Source organism: Vidua macroura, chromosome 9 (genome assembly GCF_024509145.1).
Source record: "Vidua macroura isolate BioBank_ID:100142 chromosome 9, ASM2450914v1, whole genome shotgun sequence".
In the NCBI taxonomy this organism is placed as follows: domain Eukaryota; kingdom Metazoa; phylum Chordata; class Aves; order Passeriformes; family Viduidae; genus Vidua; species Vidua macroura.
Genome location: NC_071579.1, coordinates 1534908 through 1559231, shown reverse-complemented (window position 1 = coordinate 1559231; position 24324 = coordinate 1534908). Strand labels below are relative to the sequence as shown.

At 52.5% G+C, this 24324-nt stretch overlaps 2 protein-coding genes across 10 annotated transcripts in view; one reads left to right on the top strand and one right to left on the bottom strand.

Annotated features, from left to right (window-relative positions):
* DNM3 (dynamin 3) overlaps window positions 1–24324 on the top strand; it is a 234123-nt gene that overhangs the window by 159965 nt on the left and 49834 nt on the right. For 2 of the 9 annotated variants that reach the window (XM_053984871.1, XM_053984862.1), the window contains one exon: window positions 6145–10486. In XM_053984871.1, the coding sequence (XP_053840846.1) occupies window positions 6145–6214 (70 nt within the window). In that variant the 3' untranslated portion in view covers window positions 6215–10486. The other 7 variants (XM_053984864.1, XM_053984861.1, XR_008438302.1 and 4 more) reach the window with 6 other exon arrangements.
* PIGC (phosphatidylinositol glycan anchor biosynthesis class C) lies at window positions 17066–18151 on the bottom strand. The gene has a single exon (XM_053984874.1). It carries the CDS (start codon window positions 18052–18054, stop codon window positions 17176–17178), a length of 879 nt encoding a protein of 292 aa, XP_053840849.1. The 5' UTR covers window positions 18055–18151; the 3' UTR covers window positions 17066–17175.

The window sequence follows — 24324 nt, the reverse complement described above, 5'->3', positions numbered from 1 at the left end:
ATTCTGAACGTTCTCACTCAGCACTCCTAACTTCTTCTTCTTCAAGGCCAGTTGTGACCCTCTAGACCATCCTAACCTAGAGTTTCTAAAAAGTTGGGACAGTATTCCACAGATGCACTGCACACTTGCTTACTTGACATGTTCCCTGCTGAAGGGCAAACAAGAACACACAGTTTCTTAGGAATAATAGTCTGTCTCGGGTCACTCCGTTGAATTAATTTTGTGTTTATTCAAGCTGAGCTTTTCATATGACACATTAATTCCCTGAAATGACTAATTTGAAAATGCAGTGTTCACATAAACATACAATATATTTGTATGTGTGTGTGATGGACATTGATTTATTATGGTCATATAGAAAACATAGCTTAAGTTGTAGATAATAAATTATTCTGCTGGAACATCATATTTTGGACCACATTGCCTCTGAAAGGAGTATCTGTATTAAGTTAAATCACACACAGTGGAACCTCACTAACCCTAGTGCTTTCAAACAGTGTAAGCCTTTGAATTCATGGAGATTTATACTGCTGCAGTGTAGTGGTGGCCAGTGAAGGACACATTCTTCCCATTCACTCTTTTTTTTTTTTTTTCTTTGTTACTTTCACTTAAAAGAAATAGCTATCTGATAAAACAGCATACTCTAATAACCTTAGCTTGCTTATACTGAACAAAAAAATTCTTCTACTGAGAGAGTGCTGTGCAGGGGGGTCATTTGCAGTTTTGGGGTTCAGCTGTAGGGACAGCTGAGACAGTCCCTGGCAGTACAGTCTGAGCACGCCCTCTGTGCTTTGGAGAGCCTGAGTTCAGCTGGAGAACTGCTTCAGAACTAGCAGCCACCCTCAAAAGCTGTGCTCTGTGCCTGAGGGCTTCCCTTCCTGACTTGCCTGACCATAGTGATCCTGTGGGCAACACTTACTTACAGATATTACAAAATGACATTTTCCAGTGCAGAAACAAATCTGAGCAAATCTCACTCTCCTGGACCATTACAGTGGGCTAAGGGACCATCTCAGGCAGATATTCCCCAGCTCCTTTCACCCTTCATCACCACTCAGTGCAGTTTCTCATTTGCCCCACAATCACCATCTCCTCCTGATCCCTGTCTGTGATTCCTGCTTTACTCCTCCTGATGTCATCATCCTTTTTCTGCTCTTCCTGCTTTGTTATAACCTGTGTCACCAGGATCAAATGCCTTTCTTCCCCCTGGCTTTCCCACTTCCACTCCTGAGTTGATGTTCGGGAGACTCTGCAGCAGCCGTGCTGCATCTGCTGTAGGACAGAGCTTAAGCCTGCACAGACTGAAGACTAATTAGGTCTGTAAACCATGTCTTGCCTCTGTTTTTCAAGCATGATGAGTACAATACTTTCATTTCTGGTTTGGATTGTCCTCCGAATCCTGAGGCTGATGGAGGTCGAGAGATGCCATATAAAAGTTAGGTTGATACAAGAACCAGTAAGAATAGAGGGTGTGGGTCTCTCAGGATCTTACTGAAACAGCGAAAGCCAGAGAAACAGTACAAAAATAAAATCAGTCAAAGCATTGTAACTTTCTCAGGACCAAGCTGCTTAGTTCTCTAAATAATCGCCCAAACAGGAAACCAGATTTATTCCTCACCTGCAGCAAGGCACTGCACTCTTACCATACGCCTCACATTCCAGGTTTGTTCTGTCACCTAAAACAAATTTGCCTGCAGTCAGTCTTAAAGCTGCCTAGAGATTTGAAGTATTTTCTTGTTAAATTCTACAAAGACAGTGTCACGTATCAGGGTACTCCGAGAGGGCTGGGTTATAGGGAAACCAAGATGATGGAAAAGGGAGAGAATAATGGGCTTCTGTTCACAGCTTCAGATCTATAGGATGTATCGTAAAATAGAGTTCTGTGCATGCCTTCCACAAGTGTTCTCTGGTGGTCACAAGCGAGCAAGAACGTCAAATATAAGTGGAAATGAAAGCCTTTTATTTCAAAGTCCTCTGGCTGTGCTGTGAGAAGCCATCTTCGAGCAGGGCCTCCCATGGTAATTACAGCCATGCTTTACTGAAAGCACATTCTGTGCACTCTGTGTGGGGAGCGATAGGACTTCTCAAAAGGCAAAGGCTTGAAGAACTCCCATATGTTTCTGATCTAATTTTAAGTCTAGACTTGCTTTATTTAGTTTCTTTCACTCGGCATTTGCCTAGCTAAAGCTTTTAGGAGTTCTTTTAAAACTGGAAATGTGGGGGGGGGGGGCGGGGGGGGTGCTGCTAAGGTTAAAAATAAATGTAAAAACTTTTTCTTTTTTAAAAAGTTTTTGCACGTGGGTAAGAGCTCCCCTCCGTTCAAAACCCCACTGAGCTCTTCAAAGGAGAAGTCTCTGCAGCAACATCAGGGAGTTATTAAATACATACTTAGTCCACAATTTTCATTGGTAAATTCTTTATGTCTGCTTAATGTGTGCTAGTTAGAAGAACTGATTCTTTTTGCAGACTCGTTTACTCAACCCCGGGGGAACCTATGATCTCTTGCCCCTTTAGCACTAACTTTTACAAACAGTTTAAAAAAAAAAAAAAAAAGGCAGCAAAACAAATAACAATAACCCCAAAGACAAGAGAGTTAAACGGGCCAGGCAGCGGGACACGGCCCGAAAACGCAGCTGAAATGTTGGCGACAATAGCCAGAAGGGTTTCCCGCAGCAGCGCCGTTTGTTTCCCTGCGGAGCTTTCGCCGGGGCCGGAGCGCCCCTCGGGCTCCGCTCGCCGGGCGCTGCCCGGCTGCGATAACGGGGAGAGAGAGACGCGTCTGCGCCGCTATCAAACGCTGGCCTCAGACTAAACATTGACCTGGGCTTAGTCACATATTTACTCACTGGGATGGCAGCTAGCGCGGACAGGGCTGCGGGCGAGGCTGTTTTTGCCCGGTTTCCCCCGGGCGGGCCGCGGGCAGGCTGCAGCTCCCCCTGGCGCTCCGCGGGCCCCGCTCCTCGGCGTTGCGGCGGCTCCGTGCGGAGCCTTGGCCCGGGCAGCGATGGTGCCGAAGCCACGCTCGGCTTCCTCAGAGCCGTGCTTGGTGCAGCTGCCCCGGAGCCGGTTGCTGGCTTTGTTATCTCAAGGTGGCCCAGGCTCCTGCACCGCCGGCTGTGAAGGAGCCAGGGAGAGACAAGAGACACGGGGCTTGGCCTCGCCTCTTGGTTTCGGGGTTGAGATTCCTGTAAGGGGATGAAAAAAGGTCTGAATGCTACTTCCAGTGTAGAAATGGTCACAGAATGATTTGTCACCTTGACAGGGAAGTCTAGGACAGGCAACTTCAGGGCTTGTTCTTTCCTTCACTTGCACTTGAGCTCCAGCTCGTGCCAGCTGGTGCTGAGTGCCAGTGGCAAAGGGAGGGGAGGTCTGTTCCCCAAGCTGAGCCCCTGTGCTCTGCCCAGGGCCTCGGGAGCACGGTCCCCCTTCCTCCACTGCTGGCACCGGGAACTGCAGATCTCCCAGGAGACTGTCAGCGGCAGGCTGCAGGGAAATGCTGCTGCTGCTGCCGCAGCTCTTTTCCCCAGCGCTGCCTTTCCCAAACATTGCCACTCCTCTGGGAGGCTCTGCAGGTGGAGGTGCTGCTGCCCCGGTCGTGCTGTGGAGGGTTGAGGAGCTGGGAGTGCATGGGAGACAGGCAGCACCCTTGAGGGGCTGGAGCTGAGGAGAGCTGTCCCTGCTCCTCTGGGATGTGCTGCCATGCCCGCTGGGAGGACACACGGGTGTTTGTGTCACAGCATCCCAGACACACGTGGGAGCATCCACAGGCGGTCCCGGGCACGGCTGGAGGCTCCCCGCGCTGAGCACACCCGTGTGTAGGCAGTGCCACGGGGACAGAAGGGTGGGTGGCTCGGCAGCAGCTCCATCAGAGCGTCCCCCTGGGGGAATCAGCTTCCCCTGAAGTGCTTGGCACTCTGCAGTGGGAAACAGCTAATGGGGAGTTCTTCTCTCCAGGTCTGCGCTGGGCTTGAGCCGAGATTCAGAACAGCGGTCAGTGTGCAGGAGCAGCGCTGGTTCAAGGGGGAAACGGGCTTGATTGTGGTTCAGGTTTGGTTTGACTGATTATATCCAGGAAATCCTCCCACTGTGCTCTCCAGTTTCTGATCCTGCTGTGTTAAATAGCAATTTGGCTAAATTGCATTATTTGAATCCAGTGGACTGCATTTAACCTGGTATTAAAATGCATGTTTGGGCCTTTAAATTTGATATGAAGACAGCTGTATGCATTTTCCCTTGTTTGTCAATTGCATACATATGATACGATGTTTTCAGTAAGCTCTAAACAATGCAATGTGAGGCATTTCAACAAAGGAATAATTTAATGCAACCCAGCAGAAATGCAGAGCCTTAGAAGTGGTTCGTTATGGAACTACAAATTTTGGAAATGGGTCCAGGAGACCTACACTGGAGCAACACAAGAAACAATAGTTAACACAGTAACATTTTTCCTGTAAGAAAAATACACCATGAAGAAATTATATTTTGCCTATTTTTTTTTAGTTTGTTGATTTACTTGAATGCTTTAGTTGGCATATTTTCTATTTGTTGCATGGTAGGGATTAAAATTCTCGTTTCTTCACCAAAAGAGAATATTGTCGCACAAGATGCACTTTGAGCCAAATGAGATTTTTTTTGTCAAGTGTAAATTTGTCTCACATATTTTGTTCCAGTTCAAAGAAAATTAACACATTGTTACATTCTTTTCATCTTCAGTTTAGCTTTAGCAGAATGAGACACATTTCCTTCCTAATCTTCTTCAGAGCCACAACTGTCCTTACTTGCACAGGTGGAGGTTGGGTTAGGAAGGGCTGCACATTTGTTGGGGCAAATTATTAATTTATTATTATTATTATTATAAGATTATTAATGAGCTCTGCTGGAGCTGATGGGAACCAGCCTCAGCTCCTGCCTTGCTCAGAGCCTGGGTGCAGCCATGAGCTCTCCTGGAGATCTGGGCTGGGTAAAGGAACAGAGGGAGAGTCCCTGGTGCTTCCTGCTAAAGGGAGCAAAAACACCATCTAGGACATGCATTGGGATAAATGCAGCAACAGAGCACTGCTGGAGGCTGCTGGACAGCTGGCTAAGGGAGCAGGAACAGTCTCTCAGGTTGTTTATCCAGCACACAGCAGTGCCAGGCAGGACTGTGCAAGCAGGTGCAGGCAATTGTCAGCTCAGACTCTGCCTGGGCAGAGGTGGAATGGAGCATCAACAAAAGACTCCTTGTAACTAAGCTGATGGAATTACCTCCACACAGCCCTGAGGTGGACCTTCCTGCACACAAAAAGGTAAAGTGTTACACAGCTCCCAGAGGGACTCTGTCTACAGCCCCAGCAGAGCTGGGTGTTATCCTTGGTGAAGGGAGGGAGGGAGGGAGGGAGGAAGGGATAAGTGCCAGCCTGGTCTGCAGGTAGAATGTGCATGGAGATCACACTGCTGCTAACTCTTGCTCTGGGGTCTCTTATCAGAGGATGGCACAGTCCAAATTAAAATGCAGGGGTTTGCAGTACACAGGAAAATTGAATGAAGGCACCTAAGTCTTCCCAAAAAAAATCTGTGACTCCATAGCACTTCCTGAAGTTGATAGAAAAATGCATTTGTGGTAAATTAATGAATCCAGCAGCCCTGGCCACGACTGGCATTTTCAAAACTGGCCATTGATATAAAGCCTCAAAATGTGCCTCAGATTCAGACACATTGATAGGGCTACAGTTTGCCCAGGTATGCAAGAAGCTGCAGGTTTTCCTGCTCCTGCAAAGCGGACCTGAAGTTGCTGCAGGCTGTTTTCCCCAGTCCTGTTGCCTGCTCTGAAATGTGCCTCTAAGTCTGCTCTGTGACTGTCCAGGCTGGGACTGACCCCTAAAACCAGGGAATATCGACCCTCCCCTGCTGGTTTGCGTGGCTCCAGAAGGCAGTGGAGAATCCCCAGGCTGTGCACAGTGATGGGTGAGAGGGTAAAGCATGGCAGAAATGGCAAAGCCATTTCCTCCTTCCTTCCTGTGGGTGCTCAGGGGTGTCTCGCTTCAGCGTACGTGGCAGTAGGATTGCTGTGTGTGCGAGCACGTGCATGTCCATGTCACAGCAGCCTGAGGTGCCGCGTTTGTGCTCACTGTTTGTGCTCATTGTTTCTTCTCTCTCTCTCTCCAGTCGAAGACCGCCCCCTTCACCTACTCGGCCCACTGTAATCCGTCCGTTAGACTCCTCCCTGTTAGACTAAAAGGAGTTTCTGGCATGTCACTCGTTGTTAACCAAATATGTGGAAACATATTGCTTGGTAACTGTCACAATAACCAGTGTATAGTCGCATGTATGGACATCTCTAGGCAAGTAACCAATTTTACTGATATTCTCTGTCCATTCCGCATTGTTCATGAGGTCTTCAGTGTTTGGGGAAGGTCTGTGCTGCCTTGACTTTTCCTTCTGCAATAACTGATGTTAGCTAACTTACTGACATATCTCCACAACTGTGCTCACAGTCCTCTACAGCAAGTGGAGGGCTTGACTCTGTGTGTCTTTGTGCATGTGTTGATTTGATCTACTGCTTTTTTTCCCCTCTTACCTGAAAGGAATCTTGCTTTTATTTGTACCTTCCAGGTTTTCTGTTTTCTCTTGTAATGGCTAAACTGGGCAAAGAAAAGTCATGTGGTTTCTTACCAAGCTCTTCTGAAGGCCCCACACTTCCAGGTCTCTCTTGCAAGAGGCTTGCTTCTCCTATGAATTGTCCTTATCTGAAATTTAGTTTTAAGGAATGTTGTTAAACGAGCAGGGGGTGTGTGGGACAAGGCATGTTTTGCTTTATTTCCATCCTGGCAGCTGCCATGCCAGGTTGGTTGGGTTGGTGAGGAGCAGCCTGGGGTGCCCCAGCTCCCAGGGCTCAGCATGGAGCCAGGATGGGACAGGGTGGTTTGGGGTGTGACACAGCAGCGTGTGGCAGCTCCCTCCGTCCCTGCTCACACTCCTGCACCCACTGCGCTCCTGGGAAGCGCTCAGGGGAGTGACTGCATGGAAATGTGCTGAGTGCAGGATCCAGGGAACTGAGCACTGCTTTTGGTCCCTTTGTGACCCAGAAGGACACAGAGACACAGACACATGCACAGCTGGGCGTGGTCCCCCTCCCATGCCCACCGTGGGAGCTCCAGCCTGGACTGGCAGCTGAGCTTCCCAAGGGTTCGGATGTGAGATATTTGTGGTATTTTCACATGCCAGTCAATAAAGTTTCCCTGTGCCCCTTGTGTAAAGATTTTCTTTTTGCATTACATGGTTCTTGCACACACCTTGGTATACTGTTACTTTATCCAGCTGAGTTCTGGGAAGTGCTCAGCTGTGCATTCTGGATTATTTTAGCAGCTGCTCACTTGCAGAGCAAGTGCTCTCTGCCTCTGTTTTGCACGTTATAAATTAATGCATTATAAAAACCTTTTGTCTTAACTGCATTACTTCACTTTAAACACTTAGTGTCACCCTTAAAGCTTAGAACTTAGTGAGTTAAGAGAATGAAACTAGAGAGGAATTTGGCCTTGTTACTTCAGCAAATATGAATTGCTGCTATTACAGTTATAGTTACAGATCCCTAGGCAAAGCAATTGGTGGTTTCAAAGGCCCCCAGTACATCAGTCTAATAAATGTATTTATTGAGACTGCTTGTAGGGCTCCAGTATGCTGTAGCCCCATGGTTAGGAAGAATCCAATCAAAGAGCCACAACAAATGGGGATTTAGCCTGTTAATTCCCAGGCTGCTGATTAGGTGTGCTCACCAGTGCAGCAAATCATGTTTCAGCCTGCAGAAGAGAGACGAGCTTGGGAAAGCATCATGATTTGTGTGTTAGCTTAACTGTAATTTCCTGTCAACCCCATACTTGTGACACACACCTGGGGAGTCTGGAGGTCACATGTGATGCACGGTGAAGATGGAGTTTGTCAGAGCACTGGCATCCTGGTGATCTCAGCAGACTGCTGGTGTTTGTTTGGGGAACAGGTCCACATCTCCAATGCCAAGTGCACAGAATCAAGGAAAAGAAAAGGTTGAAAACACAGCCACAGTCATACTAATTTTTACTACAAAAAAAGAAAACATATTTTGATGATTCTTCTTGTCTTCTACACAGCTTTCCACTGCTTAGTGCTCTCTGCTGTAACCTGTGCTGCATCTGTTGGATATATTTTTGTAAATAGCCACAGTAGCCCATATTGTTGCCTTGCCAGCACTCCTCTATATCCAAAGAGTTTATCAGAACTCTGTTACTGACTGGCAGCTGCCAGGTTTAATGCCTGAGTCACAGAGATCACTGATACCACTTCTGATACCAGAATATCAAATTCTGATACTTGGTGATCCTCCTACCAGGATGGATGGGTCTTTCAGCAGCCTGGTCTAGTGGAAGGTGTCCCTGCTCGTGACAGGGGGCTTGGAACAAGATGAGCTCCAAGGTCCCTTCCAACCCAACCCATTCTAGGATACTGCAAGGCCACGGTCTGGGTTTATCCCACCATGCCCCAAGGATTCAGCTTAGTTGTTCTTTGTTCAGTGGCTCTTTGTTCAGAGCATCACCTCCAGGAGGTGATTCAGGCCACTGTGGCTGCATGGGACACGAGGGCAATGCTGGAAAGTCAGGAGCCTCAATTACATGGCCCAGCTCCTGGCCTAAAAAAGTGCTTTGAAATGCTCTCTACTTGAGACTCCCTAATTTACTTTAATGACTGTTTGTCCCAAGCATGAGGAAGTAGGTGGCACAACTGAGCACTGTCCTTTACTCTGCCCCAAGAAACTATTTCTCAGCAGTAATCCTAAATTGTAAATAAAGCTCTCAGGGGCGGATTTACCCAAAAGAGGAGGAGGAGGCAGTGAGGCATCAGCACCATCTGGTTCTGTGCTTGATGCTGAGGGTGCAGGACACAGCTGCACAGCCCTCCTTCCTCTGCATCCTCATTCAGATCTCATCTAAATCTGGCCCTGTGCCCTAAATGCAACACTTTTAGGTGTGCAGGTTAATAAATAACTATGAGCACGAATCCAGGGTTTGATGATTTCACCTATTCTTGCGTATGCGCTTGTGAGAATAAACCACGTAGACTTGTTTCTAGGAAAAACACTTGAATGCTTCCCAAGAAATTGCCACATCCGAGTGAGTAAGTACTGTCCTCCAGCCTTGGCCCACTTCCTTCTGCAGAAGAGTGCCTGGAATGGGTTGGTTTGTTTGTCCCACTTACTCCTGATGGAGGAGTCCCTTGTTCTTGGAGGAACAGCCTCGGCAGCAACTCACCCCATGCCCAGAGGAAAGCAGGACAAGCACCCTGTGGATGTGCCAGAGGGACTGAGCACCTCTGCAGAGCCACTTAGGTCTGAGCTCCATGTCTGAGAAGCGCAGCTCGCTCTGCCTTTCCCTGCTTCCCTCTGGCACAGCTCTGGTTGCCAGGGCATAGTGGAGCAATGATGAAGCAACACTGGAGTGTCTGATCTTACCTGAGGTGCACAAAGATCTGCGTGGTGTAGTTGCTAAGTTTCAGGAGTTGGTGTAGTTTCAGGAGGATGCTCATCTAATACTGCATTTAGGCTGAGCCTGGATCTGTGCCCAGAGAACATTTCCACCTCACCCTGCTGTGGCTGACCAACAGTTGAAGAGCTTGTGCCACGAACAGCTCTCGGCCTGGGATCTCAAGGGATCTTGTGCTAGGGTTAAAAAGATTGTATGTTCAACAGAAAGGCTTATGTACATAGTTAATGTGTGTTTATTTTATTGCTGATCTTGTTGCACTTTCTGAGTAAGCCTCCTAAAAGTAGATTATTTATTATATTAAAGAAGATACATTATAGGTTATGGCATTTCGTGTTCAAGTATAACATAGAAAATATGATCCTCTCTGTTCCAGACAGCTCCACTAACCATGATGTGTACAGCATATTGAGATTCCTGACTAGTTCTGTCCTTCTGTCTTAAAATAGTCCAAACCTCCTGAATTGAGAGCAGACCTGCTTTGTCCCTGTGCCACCAGGGAGCCTCCTGGTGCCCTCCTGGCACAGCTCCTCCTGCTGAGGCACTGCCCCTGCTCCCAGGCTGGTGCAGAACAGCTCCCTTGTGTAAATGAATGTTACTCTGCCTGTCTTTCCTCTTGCTTTGTCTGCAGGCGAGCTGATGCCGACGGCTCCTCCCGTCCAGACAGCCCTCCACTCTTGCTTGATCTATGATTTGTCCCGCCTTGCCGGCCGTTTGCTTTACTGCTGTCTCTTTACTTTTCCAGGACAGGCTAAACCATGACTTCTTTTTTGTAAGAAGCAAACGCTTAATTTCTTTCTGATTTTTTTTTGTTTTGTTTTTTTTTGCTCTGTATGTTAATGCCCTACTTCATGTGAGCCAAAACATCTGCCTTTGGTTTTGTAATCTGAGCACAGCGAGTGGATTCCCAAAACCGTGGTCATCGCTGAGCATCACATACACCTGCTGTAAAAATGTTATGCTGCATTTCTGGACCTGAAATAAACTGTCATTCTTGATGGGCTTTTATTATTACTTTCTGGATGTGTATGAGTGGTGTCTTCTGTCTCTTGCACCATCATCTCAGCATTCCACACTGCCTTGGTGGGGACTGCAGGGAGGATTTAATGGAGGTGCTATTGTGCTGAGATCACTGGAGATGTCATTAAAGGGGAGGTGGAACCCGCTGGGAAGCATTCAGCCTGTTCCCCTGCAAGGGGCTTGGAGTGCTGCAGAGATATTTTGCTGGGAAATGGATGAATGTTTTACAAGCAGTACCTGGGGTTCACTTCATTGCTGAGGAAAGCACGTTCAGAGGAGTTCCAGAGCTGTGCAGAAGGCCAGACTCAGTCCTCCAAAGCAGGAGCTGGAGTTAAAATATGCCTGAAAGGGATTTCCCCCTAAAGATTGTGTACAAATGTGCAGATGTCCTGATTACTCATTTCTTCCTGCAGATCAGAATGAGCCAAGTAGCTGCAATCAGTGCTTGGAGATGGTCTGTAGGGCACAGAGAACACAACAGTTTCCTGTGGGAACACCACAGTGGCTAAGTGGGTCCTCAGGTTTTGGGAAAGGAGGGAGCAAAAGGTGGGATGAGCACAGCAGGAACATCCCTTCTGTATCCTGTAACATTTGGAGATTACTTTATTGGTTTTTAATGGCAGTGGCTGAGGCAGTCTGTGACTCTCCCTGAGGGAACAGCAGTGTCCCACGTCAGGTCCCCCTGGCTGAGCCTGGTTCCAGGAATGTTGGTCAGATGGAGCTGAGTGCTCTGTGCCGAGTACCAGGAGGAGCAGCTGCTCTGTGCACTGAGCCCTCACTGCCATGGGGCTCTCCAGCTTCATTTGTAACCTGTCCCAGCAATGTCCCCTCCTGACACCCCATCCATCCCACGGGCCATCCTGTTTGATCATTCCTCATTTCATCAGAGCCTCACAGAAGTTCTACTCAGGAACAGTGCTTGAAGCAGATAGTGGTGAGAATTTTAAGGCTGCCTGGGGAAAAGCTCTTGCAGAGGGTATCACTTGCTGCAAGAAAATTAGAAAGCCTGTGACCAGTGACCTCCACACCTGGGATGGGATTGTTCTGGTTCTCTGGCACCGGCAAGTCAGAAGGGAGGTGGTGAGGATAAAAGCCAGGCTGTGCTGAGAGCCAGCTGATTCTAATCTTACCCTTGCTCTTTTCCTTAATATGCATGTTCTGTGCCTTTTTCTCTTAACCCATTTTATTAAGATAATTTTGTATATGAGTCATTTTATTGTATCTTGGCCTTTTGTTTTAAATCTACCCCTCTCCCTGTGATTTTTGGTTTTTTCCTAGGCGACCTCCACCAGCTGTTCCAGGAAGATCATCCTAACACACACATTTCTTTTGTGTTACATGCAATGTCTTTTTTTTTTTTTAATCCAAAATTACCCTTAATTTGCACTAGCCTATTTGTAAATGAAATCTTTTCTTTTCAGATGTCAATGATAAGCCTGGATGTAAAGAAAATAAAATTCTGACTACAAAAGGAGTGTGTCCTGTGTTTCTATTGGAGGGTCTACTCACTCTTTCTCACACTGAGACATTCTTACCCTGTGGGAGAAATTACCTGGGCTCTGTGGAGGCTCCCACCCTCCAAGGTTGTGGAGGGAGGGATGGACATTCTGCTGGAGTTCCAGGACTTCTGAATGCATTCAGCACCAGGATTGCTCCATATCAATGACTTCGGCTTAGCATTAGCAGGAAGAACAGCCAGCAGAGTTCCAAAACATGTCCAGTGCAGCAGCACCTGGCTGAGCGGAAACTCGAAGGAGCAGCAGTCTCTAGACAGTCCCTAGACTGATTAATCTGCACAATTATAAATAAACTACAGCTGTTCTGACCATTTTCTTCAAGCTAAACCTCTGAATTCCTTGCAAGCCGATCTCACTGCAGCATCTGGGCTCAAACAGCTGTAAGGAGCTACCTCTGGGATTCCAAATGTGTCCATCCCTGTGGGAAAGAGAAAATCTGGGATTTAGATGATGTGCTTGTTTTGGGTGCTAGAGAAGTCTGTGAAGAGTCAGATGGGTTTAACTGGCTGTTTTTCCTCACAGGAAAGCCAAGGGGGTATCTCACAAACCATGCAGGTATGTCAGGAGGCACCACTGGGCACTGGCCTCCAGCTCGGTGTTCCAGGGGTCCTGGGCAGCAGGGGGTGATGGTGGCAGGGAGCTGCAGTGCTGCTGCTCGGGATGGGGCAGGGGAGGGGATGAGATCATGTGTGAGTGCAGAAGGGCCAGGTGACAGCCAGCCTCTGCTTGTTTTCAAGGCTGGTCTGACGCAGCTTTGCTGAATTTGGGCAGTTCCTCTTGTTGCAGCTGATTTAGGTCCCACTGACCTCTAAAATATCCAGGGAGCTGCTGAACCACCTGCATGAGCCGGTAAATACCAGACACTGAGTTTGCTCAAAATAGAAGAGGATATAAGCCCAGAAAGCTGTAGACTTACAGACATTTTTCCTTCTTCTCACTTAGATTTGTTATTTTGGTAGAGTAGAAGAGAGAAACAGCAATGGTGTAGTAAGAAGTGGGGGGAAACCCCAAACCCTGCTATACCTTTGAACTGTGTGTGCTAAACTGGGAATTGCTGGGACTGGGCCAGATTGCTTCCCAGCACCCTGAGATAGGGAGCAATGGAGACCTACAGTTCCTGGAAAACAACTGGATCTACAGTTCCAGGAACACTACTCCCAAGAATGGAGTAGCTGAGGGTGGCTGCAGCCTTCACCTGTGGAACCCATCAGGTGCTGAGGCAGAAACTCCTCAGCAGAGTTCAGGAATTGTGCACTGTCAGGACTACTGCAGAAGCAACAGTGTTTGTACCTGGTGAGCTCTTGAGGAGGTTCTGCCCATGCCTCAGGTAAAAGGGAAGGGGGACAGACTGAACTTCACAAGCTGCTTTTTCTCCAGGTTGTTCAAAAATCCGTTTTGCGCTGGGGGAAGCTCTCCCTGCAATCCCTCTGTGCTACAACACGGTGCCAACAGCAGATAAAATGTGGATGATATTTTAGCTCAATGGCCTGGCCACAGCACCCAGCCAGGAGCTGTTGATGAGCTCCCAGCTGCCTGCTGGCCTCCACACATTAGGCTGGAAGGCACAAACTGGTCTCGTGGGGCATTTCATGCTGGTAAATCCTCCACACAAATCTTTACCTTCTTATGAAATATTTGGTAAAAAATATTATTGAAAATAGGACTCCAGATCCCATGGGTTTATGGTAGCCATTTCTAAAATCTATTCAGTAGAAAGGCACAGGAGCTGGTGTGCTGGGAAACCCTGGCACATTCTTCAACATCAGCTCACAGGGTGGCTTTCTGAAGAAGCTGTTTCACCTCGTCTGTGCTGTCTGCAGCCTGCCCTGGTGGTGTGGCCAGGGGCAGAAGAAGGACAAGGCTGCTGCACCACTGACATTACAGGGCAGTGGATGGGTTAGGACCAAAATCCTGTTTTGGTTTCCTGATCAAAGAGCCCAGCTTTGTTCTTCACAGGCTTCCCAGATCCAGGCCCCCACGTGGGGAGGGACGTGGCCCCCTGACAGCACGGTGTGGGTGGCTGACACTGGCCTTTCCCTGCAGCAAAGCTGGAGATTCCAGCTGGCACGCGTCGGCAGCTCCCCCAGGAGCAAGGCTGATCCCCAGCCACTTCACAGCTACTCACATTTGGCCAGCTTCAAATCAAAAGAAAAAGTCCCATGGAAGGACTGATCTCAGTGGACTGAACCTTAAGGGAAAGAAGCTTGGAATGCAAAAGAACATTTAACCCCTTAGGGTTGGTTGATGAAGTGTTTGTTACATCAACAGCCAAGGACCCACTTCTTGGGTCTCAGTGGGGGTTTGCCCAAAGGACATGCAGCTTTACTGGGTAAATGTAGAGTTATGGCCAAATCCTGCTCTGTAGAGGATACTCTGACCTCAGGCATGCAGACATACCAATAATGGCCATTTATACAGCAGCTTAAATAGCAACAGCACTGCAGAGCACGTGTCCTCAGGAGAAGGTCAGGGAAGTCCTAGGGAAACCCTGCCTGCCCTTTGTGTCTCCTCCTTTCCTCTCCCTGGCTCTCTTCTGCATTCCTCCTTCCTTCAAGGTCCTTTGTGCATCCAGGCCGTGGATTTTGTTTTCATTTCCCAGGTTAGGGTGGGCAGGGCGTCTTTGTGAGCAGGTAAGGGGAGGGCTGAGCCTTTCCCCAGTGGGTCTCCAGGCAGGGACTGAGGCTGTTCTAATCTAATTCTAGAATTCTATGGCTCGTTCTAAGGAGATGAAGGGAAGGATGGGCAGAGCAGAGAGGTCTGGGGCTCTGGGCAGCAGGCAGGGCTGGGTGGGACACAGTCTGCATCCCCTGGAGCCGGGGGATGGAGCCTGCTGCATCCCGAGTCCCCGGATCTGCACAGGTCCCTGCTCCAGCTGAGGGGAAGGTGGCAGCCTGTGCCCATCTCCACCACATGAAATGTTTGAGTGGTCAGTGCTTGCAGTTTTCCTAACCCACAGCTGCTTTTGACAGTGTGAATTTGGGAAAGGTACTTTGTGGGGAAGTATTTCCCCATGGAGGAGTGGGTGCAACAGAAACTCTGCGTTCTTGCAGCCTCTGCTGTGACAGCCAGGGGCCAAGCAGACAAGATTTGGTTTCTTTTTTATTTACAGTCCAGCCTTGCCCCTGTACCAATGGGCTCTGTGAATCTTTTTGGGATGGCAGCGTTACACTGGCATTAGCCCAGTGTCAGATGGGACATCGGGGTCACCAAGCAGCTTTCTGAGAAACCCCCCCATGACAAAACATTCTCCTTTCTGCAGAGCTAAAAAATGTCATCTTGACTCTGAGCATCTGGCTGCTCTGTGCTCCCTGCGAGACCTGAGCACGGGCTCCAAACTTCTACAGGCTTTAATTAAAAGCAAAATGAGATGTTGTCGTTACCACGGCGACAGCAGCAACATTCGACACTTGGCAAGAGCAGTAACAAAGCACTGGAGGTGTTGGGGACTCCGCCGGGGGTTGCTCATTTCCGAGAAAGCCCGAGGAGCGCGTGAAAAGCGCCTGCTCGCTGGGACGGGGAGAAGCGAGCAGAAGCTGCACTCCTGCAGCTTTTCCGAAAGAGAAGTTCCGTCAACACCGGGGCGATGCCAAATGCAGCCCTGGGAGATGGGGCTGGGGCAGGTGTGGGCATCCCTTCTCTCCCGTGGTGCCGGCTCTGGAGGGCTGTGCTGCCCGGGCTGGCCGGAGCGGGGCTGCGCTTGCCGCGGGACGGGGCCAGGGCCAGGGGAAGCGCCGGGGAGGTCCCGCGGCGGGGCTGTCTGTCCTGCCAGGCCTCCAGCGGGACTCGTTTGCCGGGAGCGCCCTCTGTTGTGGTGGGAGCGCTGCCGGACAGACGGACACCGGACAGACGGGGTCGGTGGGAGCTCCACGGGCCCTGCCGCTGTCCCAGCAGTCTGGCATCCCCCCGCAGGTGGGTGTGCGCCCATGGGAGGCTGTGCTGAGCTCCATCCCTCTGCCTCGGGGTCTGGCCCTGCCTCTGGAAAGGGGTTAGAGAGAAGAGTGAAGCGATATGCGGAATAAACAAACAGACTCCACAGCCTGGGGTAATTATGAAGTGGGTCTGTATGCCAGCACCCATCACAGGTGAGATATCTCTCCAAAACTTGTGCCCCGAGCCTCAGTCTGACCCACACCTTTATTCCCAAAGATGTTCCATATGCAATACATTGCACAACCTTGCCATGCATATTCAACCCCTGGCCCCGCCTGTCCTCGCCTCTCATGCTAAGTAAGTCCACGCCCTTCTGGGCACGCGTGGTTTGCTGTGGTGGTCGTACGGGGGTCTCTCGGTGGTCCTGAGGCTGAAGATTGTGGTCTTCCTCATGGCTGAACTTTTGAACTTTTCCTCTTTGCACGTGTGCTTTCGGTCCTTTGGTGCTTATCTGAGTACGTCTGTCAGTCTTGATAGGCTTGGAGACAGAGGAGCTTCTTTATCTGGGTTCTTTGCCTCTTCTGGTATTGTTCTTTATGCAAGAAGCTTCAGAAATTTGCATTTTCCTATGCCCTTTGCACCAGGCAGAGGTTTCTTAAGTAAAAGGTTAAAATTCAATACATAACTCTACAAGCTAAATTATAAATGCTTAATTCATTTTGTTAACTTAACTCTAAAAATCTGTTTCAAAAGGAAGGCGTGATGCCCGCTCATCCCCCCCATTCCTAAGGGATTTAGGGTAATGTGGTGTCTGGCGGTGGTGTGAGGCTATTCTGGTACCCACAAGGGCCACGGTGCAGGTGAGGATGCTGCCCCCGTTCGAGCCCTGCTGCTCGGCCCTGCAGCTCCATCAGCAGCCCTGCCCACAGCGACCTCACCAGGCCCTGCCCTCCAGCCTCCCCGGGGAGCGCCGGCAGTGCCCAGCACCCCCTGAGGGTCCTGGGGCTGAGGACCGTGGGACACATCCCCTGCACCCGGGTCTGGGTCTGCATGGCCAGAGCCGGCTCCTCCCCGCCTGCCCTGCACCCCTGCAGGGCTCAGCGCCTTCCTTCACCGCACCCACGCCAAGACAGGGCTGGAAACGCATCCTTGAGGGGAACACGAGAGTGGTCCTTGTTGCCGTGTGAGAGACTTTATTGGCTCAGGTGTCCTCCCCCACAGGGCTGTCCCCCAGCCAGCACCTTTCACAGCTCACAGCAGAGGGTCCCCCTGCGCCAGGCCTACATGAGGAACCTGGAGAGGTCCTCCTTGATCTCAGCCTCGTCCCACGGCCCGTGGATGTTGTCCTTGAGCAGCTGGAGGCGGATGAGGCAGTAGGGGCAGAGGCAGGAGATGGCGAGCAGCAGGGAGGCGAAGAGCACGGCGCCCACGCTGGACACCGTGGCCAGCCCCGCCAGCGCTGCCAGCGCAAAGAGCACCGTCACCGCCACGTAGCACCGGGGCGTCCGCGCCTTCAGCTTCTTCTGCAGCATGGGCCACAGCGCGAAGATCTGCATGGCGAAGGTCACCATGACGAAGGCGTGCAGGGCGCGAGGCAGGCGCGAGGCCAGGCACACCGAGGCGAAGATGGCCATGTTGAGGGACAGCGTGCTGGACACAATGGCAGCGTTGGCGCCGTAGTCGAAGAAGATGAGGTGCCCCAGGAGCATGAGGGCCGACATGGCGTAGATGGTGTCCGTGCTGATGGACTCGGTCAGTGTCTTCAGCACCGGCGAGAAGCCGTAGGTGAAGGCGGCGAACACCAGCATGCTCTTGAGGTCAGCCCAGCGCGTCCGCCCGCTCGCCCAGCGCCCGGCCCCGCCGTCCACGGCGTCGAACAGCACATAGCCGAGCAGGGAGGACACCAGCGCCGCTCCGAAAAGCCCCTGCGGGCTCAGCATCCCGGCGTCCATGTACCACCAGGTGAGCACGAAGACGCAGACGCTGCACAGCTGCTGCACCACGGCTCCCGACTGGAAGACCACGGCCTGGTACCGGTACTGCCGGGCGTGCACGTTCTTCCGCAGCTCCTCCAGGAACCGCTGGTCCACGTAGTTATCGGGGAAAGGCTGGCGCTCGTACAGCACCTTCTGCCACCGCCGCCCGGGCACCGGCTCCATGGCCCCGGCACGGGCAGGGGCAGCTCCGCGGCCCCGGCCCCGCCGCCGCCGCCGCCGCCGCCGCTGCCGGAGGTGGCGCAAGGGACGCCGGGGCGCTCGCGGCCGCCACCTCCCGGCCGGAGCCCGGGAACACGGGCCGGAACCGCGGGACACGGGCTGGACCCCGGGACACGGGCCGGAGCCCCGGGACACGGGCCGGAACCGCGGGCGGGACCGGCACCCGGGGCCGGGCACCGTCACGCCTGAGAGGGGTCACCCCCCCACCCCGGGCTGCGCTCTCCGCTCCGTGTGAGCTTCTGCAGCTTCTGGGGCTGGGTTCAGGGCACACCGCGGCTCCGTGCTGGGTGGGATCTGCTCATCCCGAGAGCCGCAAGTCCCTGTCCCACTCGCAGCTGCTGCCAGTGCGTGCTGGGGGCTGTCTCGCTTCTGCCCGGCCCCGCAAGCCGGCCGGCCCAGCGAGCGGGCAGGAGGGATGCTCCTGCCCTGGTCCCACACCGTGGCGAAGGGCTGTCTCCCTGCAGCCGCCGAGAAGGGCACAGCCGGCCGATGGGATTTAACCAGGGCCTCTCTGTGCTTGGATATCCCGGTGCTGCTGGGAGCATGACCCCAGTCCCCACGGGACTCCGTGTCCCGGTCCAGCGAGGTACCTGCTTTTCTGGCCAAACCAGGCTCCAGCAGCCAGCTCAGGAATGTGGGTGTGATGCTACAGGGCGTCCTTTCCCTGCAGCTCCTGCCTGCTCACAGCTCAGTCCTGCCCTGCCCGAGAGAGGAGCAGGAGGAGGAAAGCAAGGCTGGAGAGGTGCAGCTCTGCAGGGACATCCACCTCCTGTGCTGCCCATGTCCACGCCAAAGGGACTCAGCATGTGCAGCAAGGGGACAGGGGAATATTAAGGGAGGTTTCACAGAGGCCAGAGATGTTTTCCCTAAGTCTGTGTTTGCTTGTGCTCAGGTCAGAGCCTTCCCAGCCCCGGAGAGGTGCTTGCTGCTGAGGAGCTGCTTAATTTGGCCTCAGCCGAGAGGCCTCGGCCCGGGGCAAAGCAGCCCTGAACAGTGCCCTGTTTGTGCTGTGGGAAGGGGCGTTCGTGCCCCGCTGTCCCAGCGGCAACAGGCGGAAGAGCTGTCGGTTGTTTTCACCCAGAGCCTGCCACAGGAGACTCTCCAAACAGATCCCACCTCATCCAGATACGTGCAGAGCAGCAGGTAACACCCACACTGCTGCTGTGCCTTTGGGGGGGACCTCGGGCCGAGCCACACCACAGTGACATCTCAAAAGTGCCACCTCCCAGCCCCGTGTCACTGCACTTGCTCGGCAGGGCAGAAGCAGCTGCTCACCCTTTGCAGGTACCCCTTGCCAAGGGGCGATGCCAGCAGGCTCCGAGCCAGGATGGAGCTGGACTCAGTTTCAGCTGCCCTCCCTAAAAGCCCCCAGCCCCAGGCTTTGCACAGAGGCATGCACGTGCCTCCATGTGCACAAGGCAGTGCCCACATGGACAGGGAGTGCTGCCAGCTCCTGTGATTGCTGGCATTGCCTTGGTGCCCAGCGCCTGGGAACTTGAGATTTTGAACGAAATGTCCTTCTCCCAAAGTCATGGAGTAAAGCTGGGGCATGCAAGAGGAAAGCTGGGAGAGCAGAGTGCCATTCCTGCTGCTCTGAAAAGTGCCACGACCACCACAGAAGAGGAATGCCACCTCCCGTGGGCATGGGCAGGGCAATGCTGTGCTCTCGCTGTGGGTGGTGACAGCAGGTTTGCTGTAAACTGGCCCTGGGCTCTCTGCACATCTGTGATGCTTTGGGGACCAAGAAGAGCAGGCTGGGCTGGAGCATGAGGCTGCTTCCACGTGGTCAGATCCACGTAGAAACCTCAGTGGAGAGAATAGAGGTGAGAGGTACTTCGTGTGCCCTTTCAAATCTCTGCTGTGGGCCAGCAAAGTGCCTTTGGAGGCAGGGAGAGGTGGGAGGCTGGGGCTGGTCAGTGACTCACAGCGCTCCTGAGCCACGCTGGGTGATGCCAGCAAAGCCAAACCCCTCTGGGAGATCCAGCACAGCAGCTGGAGCCCCCCACGGGTGCCCAGCAGGACAAGGGGATCTCTCTGGCATTGGATCTGCACCCCTGGCAATGCCAGCCCAGTGCCAAGGCCCACAGGGCCTGGCACCCACCTGGTGCTTGGGAGACCCCGGCAGGGTCTGGGACGAAGCAGCTGCCACTGCTGTGCTGGCACCGTGTCCCTGGCAGGGGACAGCGTGTGACTGCCATGTGTGATGGAACCGCCCACGGTGCAAAGGGCAGCTCAGTCCTGCCCAGGTGGCCCAGACTTTGCTGCGGGGCAGTGACTCTCCGGGGCAGTGATTCTCCTTCCTGCACAGCTGTCCCAGCAGGACTTGCCACGGGACCCGCCACGTCACTGTCACCAGCCGGCCCTGCTGCTCAGAGCGGACCTTGTGCCACGGAGTCATCTCTCACCCCTCCTGGGAGCTCTCCTGGCAGGGATAAGCAATAGCTAAGGTCAAGAATACAAAAGTCCTTTGTGAGCATCTAAGTTCCCACTCTGGGTTCCGTGCCACAAGACCTCCCTCACCTCACAGTTAGGTGTCCCCAAGTGCCACTGGCCTCTGGAGAGGCTGTGGGGTGGCGAGTGCTTTGAGCCCCTCTGCTGAAATGCAGGGATGAGGAGCTGGGTGCCATGGCCCTACAAACTCCCTGTATGCTGAGGCGTGGCTCTGCCCTGCCCCCTGCAATGGGACCCCACTGCAGAATTTGTTCAGTGTCTGCCGGCTCTGAATGTTGGAATACACTGCTGAAGTTGTTTGGAGGGAAGGCTGGAAAAGGTGATAGGCTGGGACCGAAATAGCTAGGATTGATCCGGACCTCCACTGCAGATATTTGAATATCAAAGTATGGCAAGCACTGCACCCCCACCACTGGCTCGGGGCTGCCTCCAGGTGTGTGTGGTTCCCCTTGGGACGGGCCCATCACTTGTGCTGCAGGGACAGGTTTCACAATAACTGAGCAGCACTCTCTGCTAAGGGTCCGAGCCGGCCTGAGGCTGCACGGATGGGGACGGATCCTGTACCTCTCCCTGTCCCTCAGACAGGGCTCTTCCCCTGCATCCCTGCGTGGCACCCCGCAGGAATGACACGGCACAGCCACGGATCCTTGGGCCTCGTTTCTCTGCCAAGCCACCCCCCAGCCTGCCCCTTTGACCCTGGAGCCAAACCCTCCCTCCACAGGAATGTTGTTCAGGGAGGGGGGAAGTTGGCGCAGCTCCAGCTGCTGCATTTTTCCATGTCCAGAGATGTCTCCTGCCTTAAAAGTCCCCGTGACACAGGCTGTGCCTGCTCTCCTGCAGTCACCTATTTAAGGATTGCTTGGATTCAGTCCCCAACACAGACTGGGACGACACCAGCCCAGTGCCTTGCAGCTGGGCTGAGCCCTGTGGGGGGATACTGGGGCAGACAGGGAAATGGGATTGGGTCTGAGAAGCCCACACTGGACTGGCAAGGTTTGGGATTTGCTGAGCCTGTTGCAGGGGGGGAAAAGATGGGAAGGCTGAGGATCTGGCTGAGAATCTGGGACAGGAGAGATGATGTGGAAAGATACACGTCTGCAGGGATGTGACCTCTGGAACACAGCACGTGGGGAGGCTGTGAAACTGAGCTCCCTCGCTCCTGGCATTCCCTGACGGTCAGCATGGATCCCCGCAGCCCTTTGGCAAAACAGCCTCCCCAGCACCCACTCTGGGCTCTGGAAAAAGGGACAAGCCAGCCCAGCCCAGGGCCTGGCCAGCTCCAGGGCAGTAGGTCACAGCAGGGCCTGTTTTGCAGAGGAACTCCATCAGGGTCAAGCTAGTAAAGATGTTTCTGTTTATAATCTGCTTTTAAAAAAGAAAAACCCTAGGAAACTACAGCCAAAAATGACATCAGCAATGTGTTCTGCCAGTTGCAGGGTGCCCCAGGGTGGGATGAGTCCAAACTTCAGCTGCTCAGGTAAGCTCAGCTCAACCTTCAGCTGTATGTGGCACATCTCTAGCACAGAGATGCAGGGAGGAAACTAGACCTGGGGATAAAATAATAAAACTGCCCCTGGGACCTGAGCTGGAAGCTGGAAGGTGAAAACTGAGATTTAGGAACAAGGAGCGTCTTACGGTCCCCATGGGTGTCTCCAAGACCTGGCACAGCAGGGCTGGGTCTCCAAAACAAAGCTTTGCCAAGAGGTTTCTCACTCTGTTCCCCCTTGTTTAACCCTAAATGTGTAGCGTAGGGATGGGATGTGAACTGCTGACCCAGCTCTTCCACAGTTGGTGGAAAGGCATCAAGAGCTGCAGGTGGCAAAACGCTGAAAACCCAACTGCCCAGAGGGTAAAAGCAGTGTCCCCTCAAGGGATGGAGCCCCACAGCAGCTCCCCAGCGCCAACTCTGCTTGCCCTGAGCCTCCTACACAGCCACTTCCCTGCCCCTGCAGCTCTGGGACACAGAGGGAGAAGTGTGAAGGACCCAGAGTTTCTAACAAGGTTTGTAGTGTCTGCCATGGAGATGTTTTTGTTCTGTAAATGGGGAGGGGGATATCGGATGAAACCGTGTATGCAAACACTGTTGGTTTTTCTAGGAAGTGTAGCTGGGGAAAAACTTGCTGTGCACAGGTCAAAAAGAGGTTGCAACTCCCTGTTTCAGCCTGGTGTGCTGCGAGAGGATCCTGCCCTATGCTCACCTTCCCGTTTGCCTAGTAAAGAAGCTTTTGTTCAAACACAGCGTGGCCTCAGTCTGGAAACACTGTGATTTCCCAGGAGATACTCACACCAGGAGCCCTTCCTGCCCTCTTCCCTGGAGCTCCAAGCACGAGCCCAGGTGCTCGGTAAGAGCAGTGATGTGGGGCTGAGGAGTGTTTCACACCTGCAGTGCTTCTCCCTGCAACACGAGCTCGTCCTGCCCCAAACCACGGGGAGGGGGTGCCTGGTATGCCTGCTCCCCTGGAGCATGAGTCCCTGAGGAGTGACACTCCTGCTGCCAGCCACCCCCCTACCCCTCTGCCTATTTTTACACATCTGGCAGGGAGGGGATGGAGCCAGGTGGGAATTTAGTTTATTTTAGCAGTCGGCAGAAAGGGGAAGGGAGATGGTTGAGCCTGTGGGGTTCCCTGTGTGTGCCTGGGCAGCCCTTTGGGTCCCTCATCCCCAGCACTCGGATCCAGCAGAGGTGCTGTGCTCCTGTGTGGGCTGTGCCACCCTCCCATGTTCCTGGCACTGCTGCCCAGGGCTCTGTCCACCCTCCAGCCCGAGGATGTGTGGGGGGTGGGTCTCAGGTTTGGGTTTGTGCTGGGAAAGCCACGGATGCCCTGCCCTGCTGGACCAGGCGCCTGTGACACCCCCCACTGTGGCCTTGATTTGCACAGGGCCATAGAGGAAACCGGCCCCGGGCTGCACCAGGTGCTTTCCCAGCCCTTCCTCTCACCCCAGGGGCAGAGGGAGAAGAGGGATGGGGAAGCTTCAGCCCATGCTGTCCTCCCAGAAATGAAGGCTAAAAAAAGCTTCACACTTTCATTGTGAAGTTTTGCCGTTTCTCAGTTTCTGCAGTGAAATTTGATTTTTCTTTTCCCAGGGGGGCTCAGACAGCAGTTTGGGAAGCACCAGGGGCACCAAGGCACCCAGCATGGTTCACCCCACTGCAAGCCCCCAAGCCCACACCACATTTCCATCTTGAGAGCAAGAATTAATTTGGATTCTCTGTGTCTCAGCTGTCAGCAGCCTTTGGACTTTCCCCATTCCATCAGCCCCTTCAGATGGCAAGAGAAGCTCCCCAGGGGCTGACCACGTTTGTTTTCTCCTGCACCAGGGCTCTGCACTGGTGTCACAGCCAGGTGCTGCTGAAGTTGTGCCTGGAACACCTGCCAGCCAGGCTAGGATAAGGTGGATCCCTTCCCCTGGAAGCCGTTTTCCATCCATTCCCAAGCACTGGCTGTAGGAAAAAGTGTTTGCTGTCATGCAGAGGCTCTGTGGTTCTGCAACAGGGCCAGGAGATGCTGCAGCTGTACCCTGCCTGGGAATCCCCACTGGAGCAATCATTTGATCTCCTGTTTCTAGGCAAAGTTAAAACTTAGCCACATGAAATGAGAAACCAAAATACAAACGTTTTCAAAAGTGACATTCCCACCTCAATTCATTTTCTTCATCTTACATGAAGTTTTGACTTCCAGGTTTTGAGCTGAAACCCCACTAAGTCCCCACTAAAGAGGGGACTCAGAGCCAGGTGGGATACCTGGACCTGGCTGTGCCCTG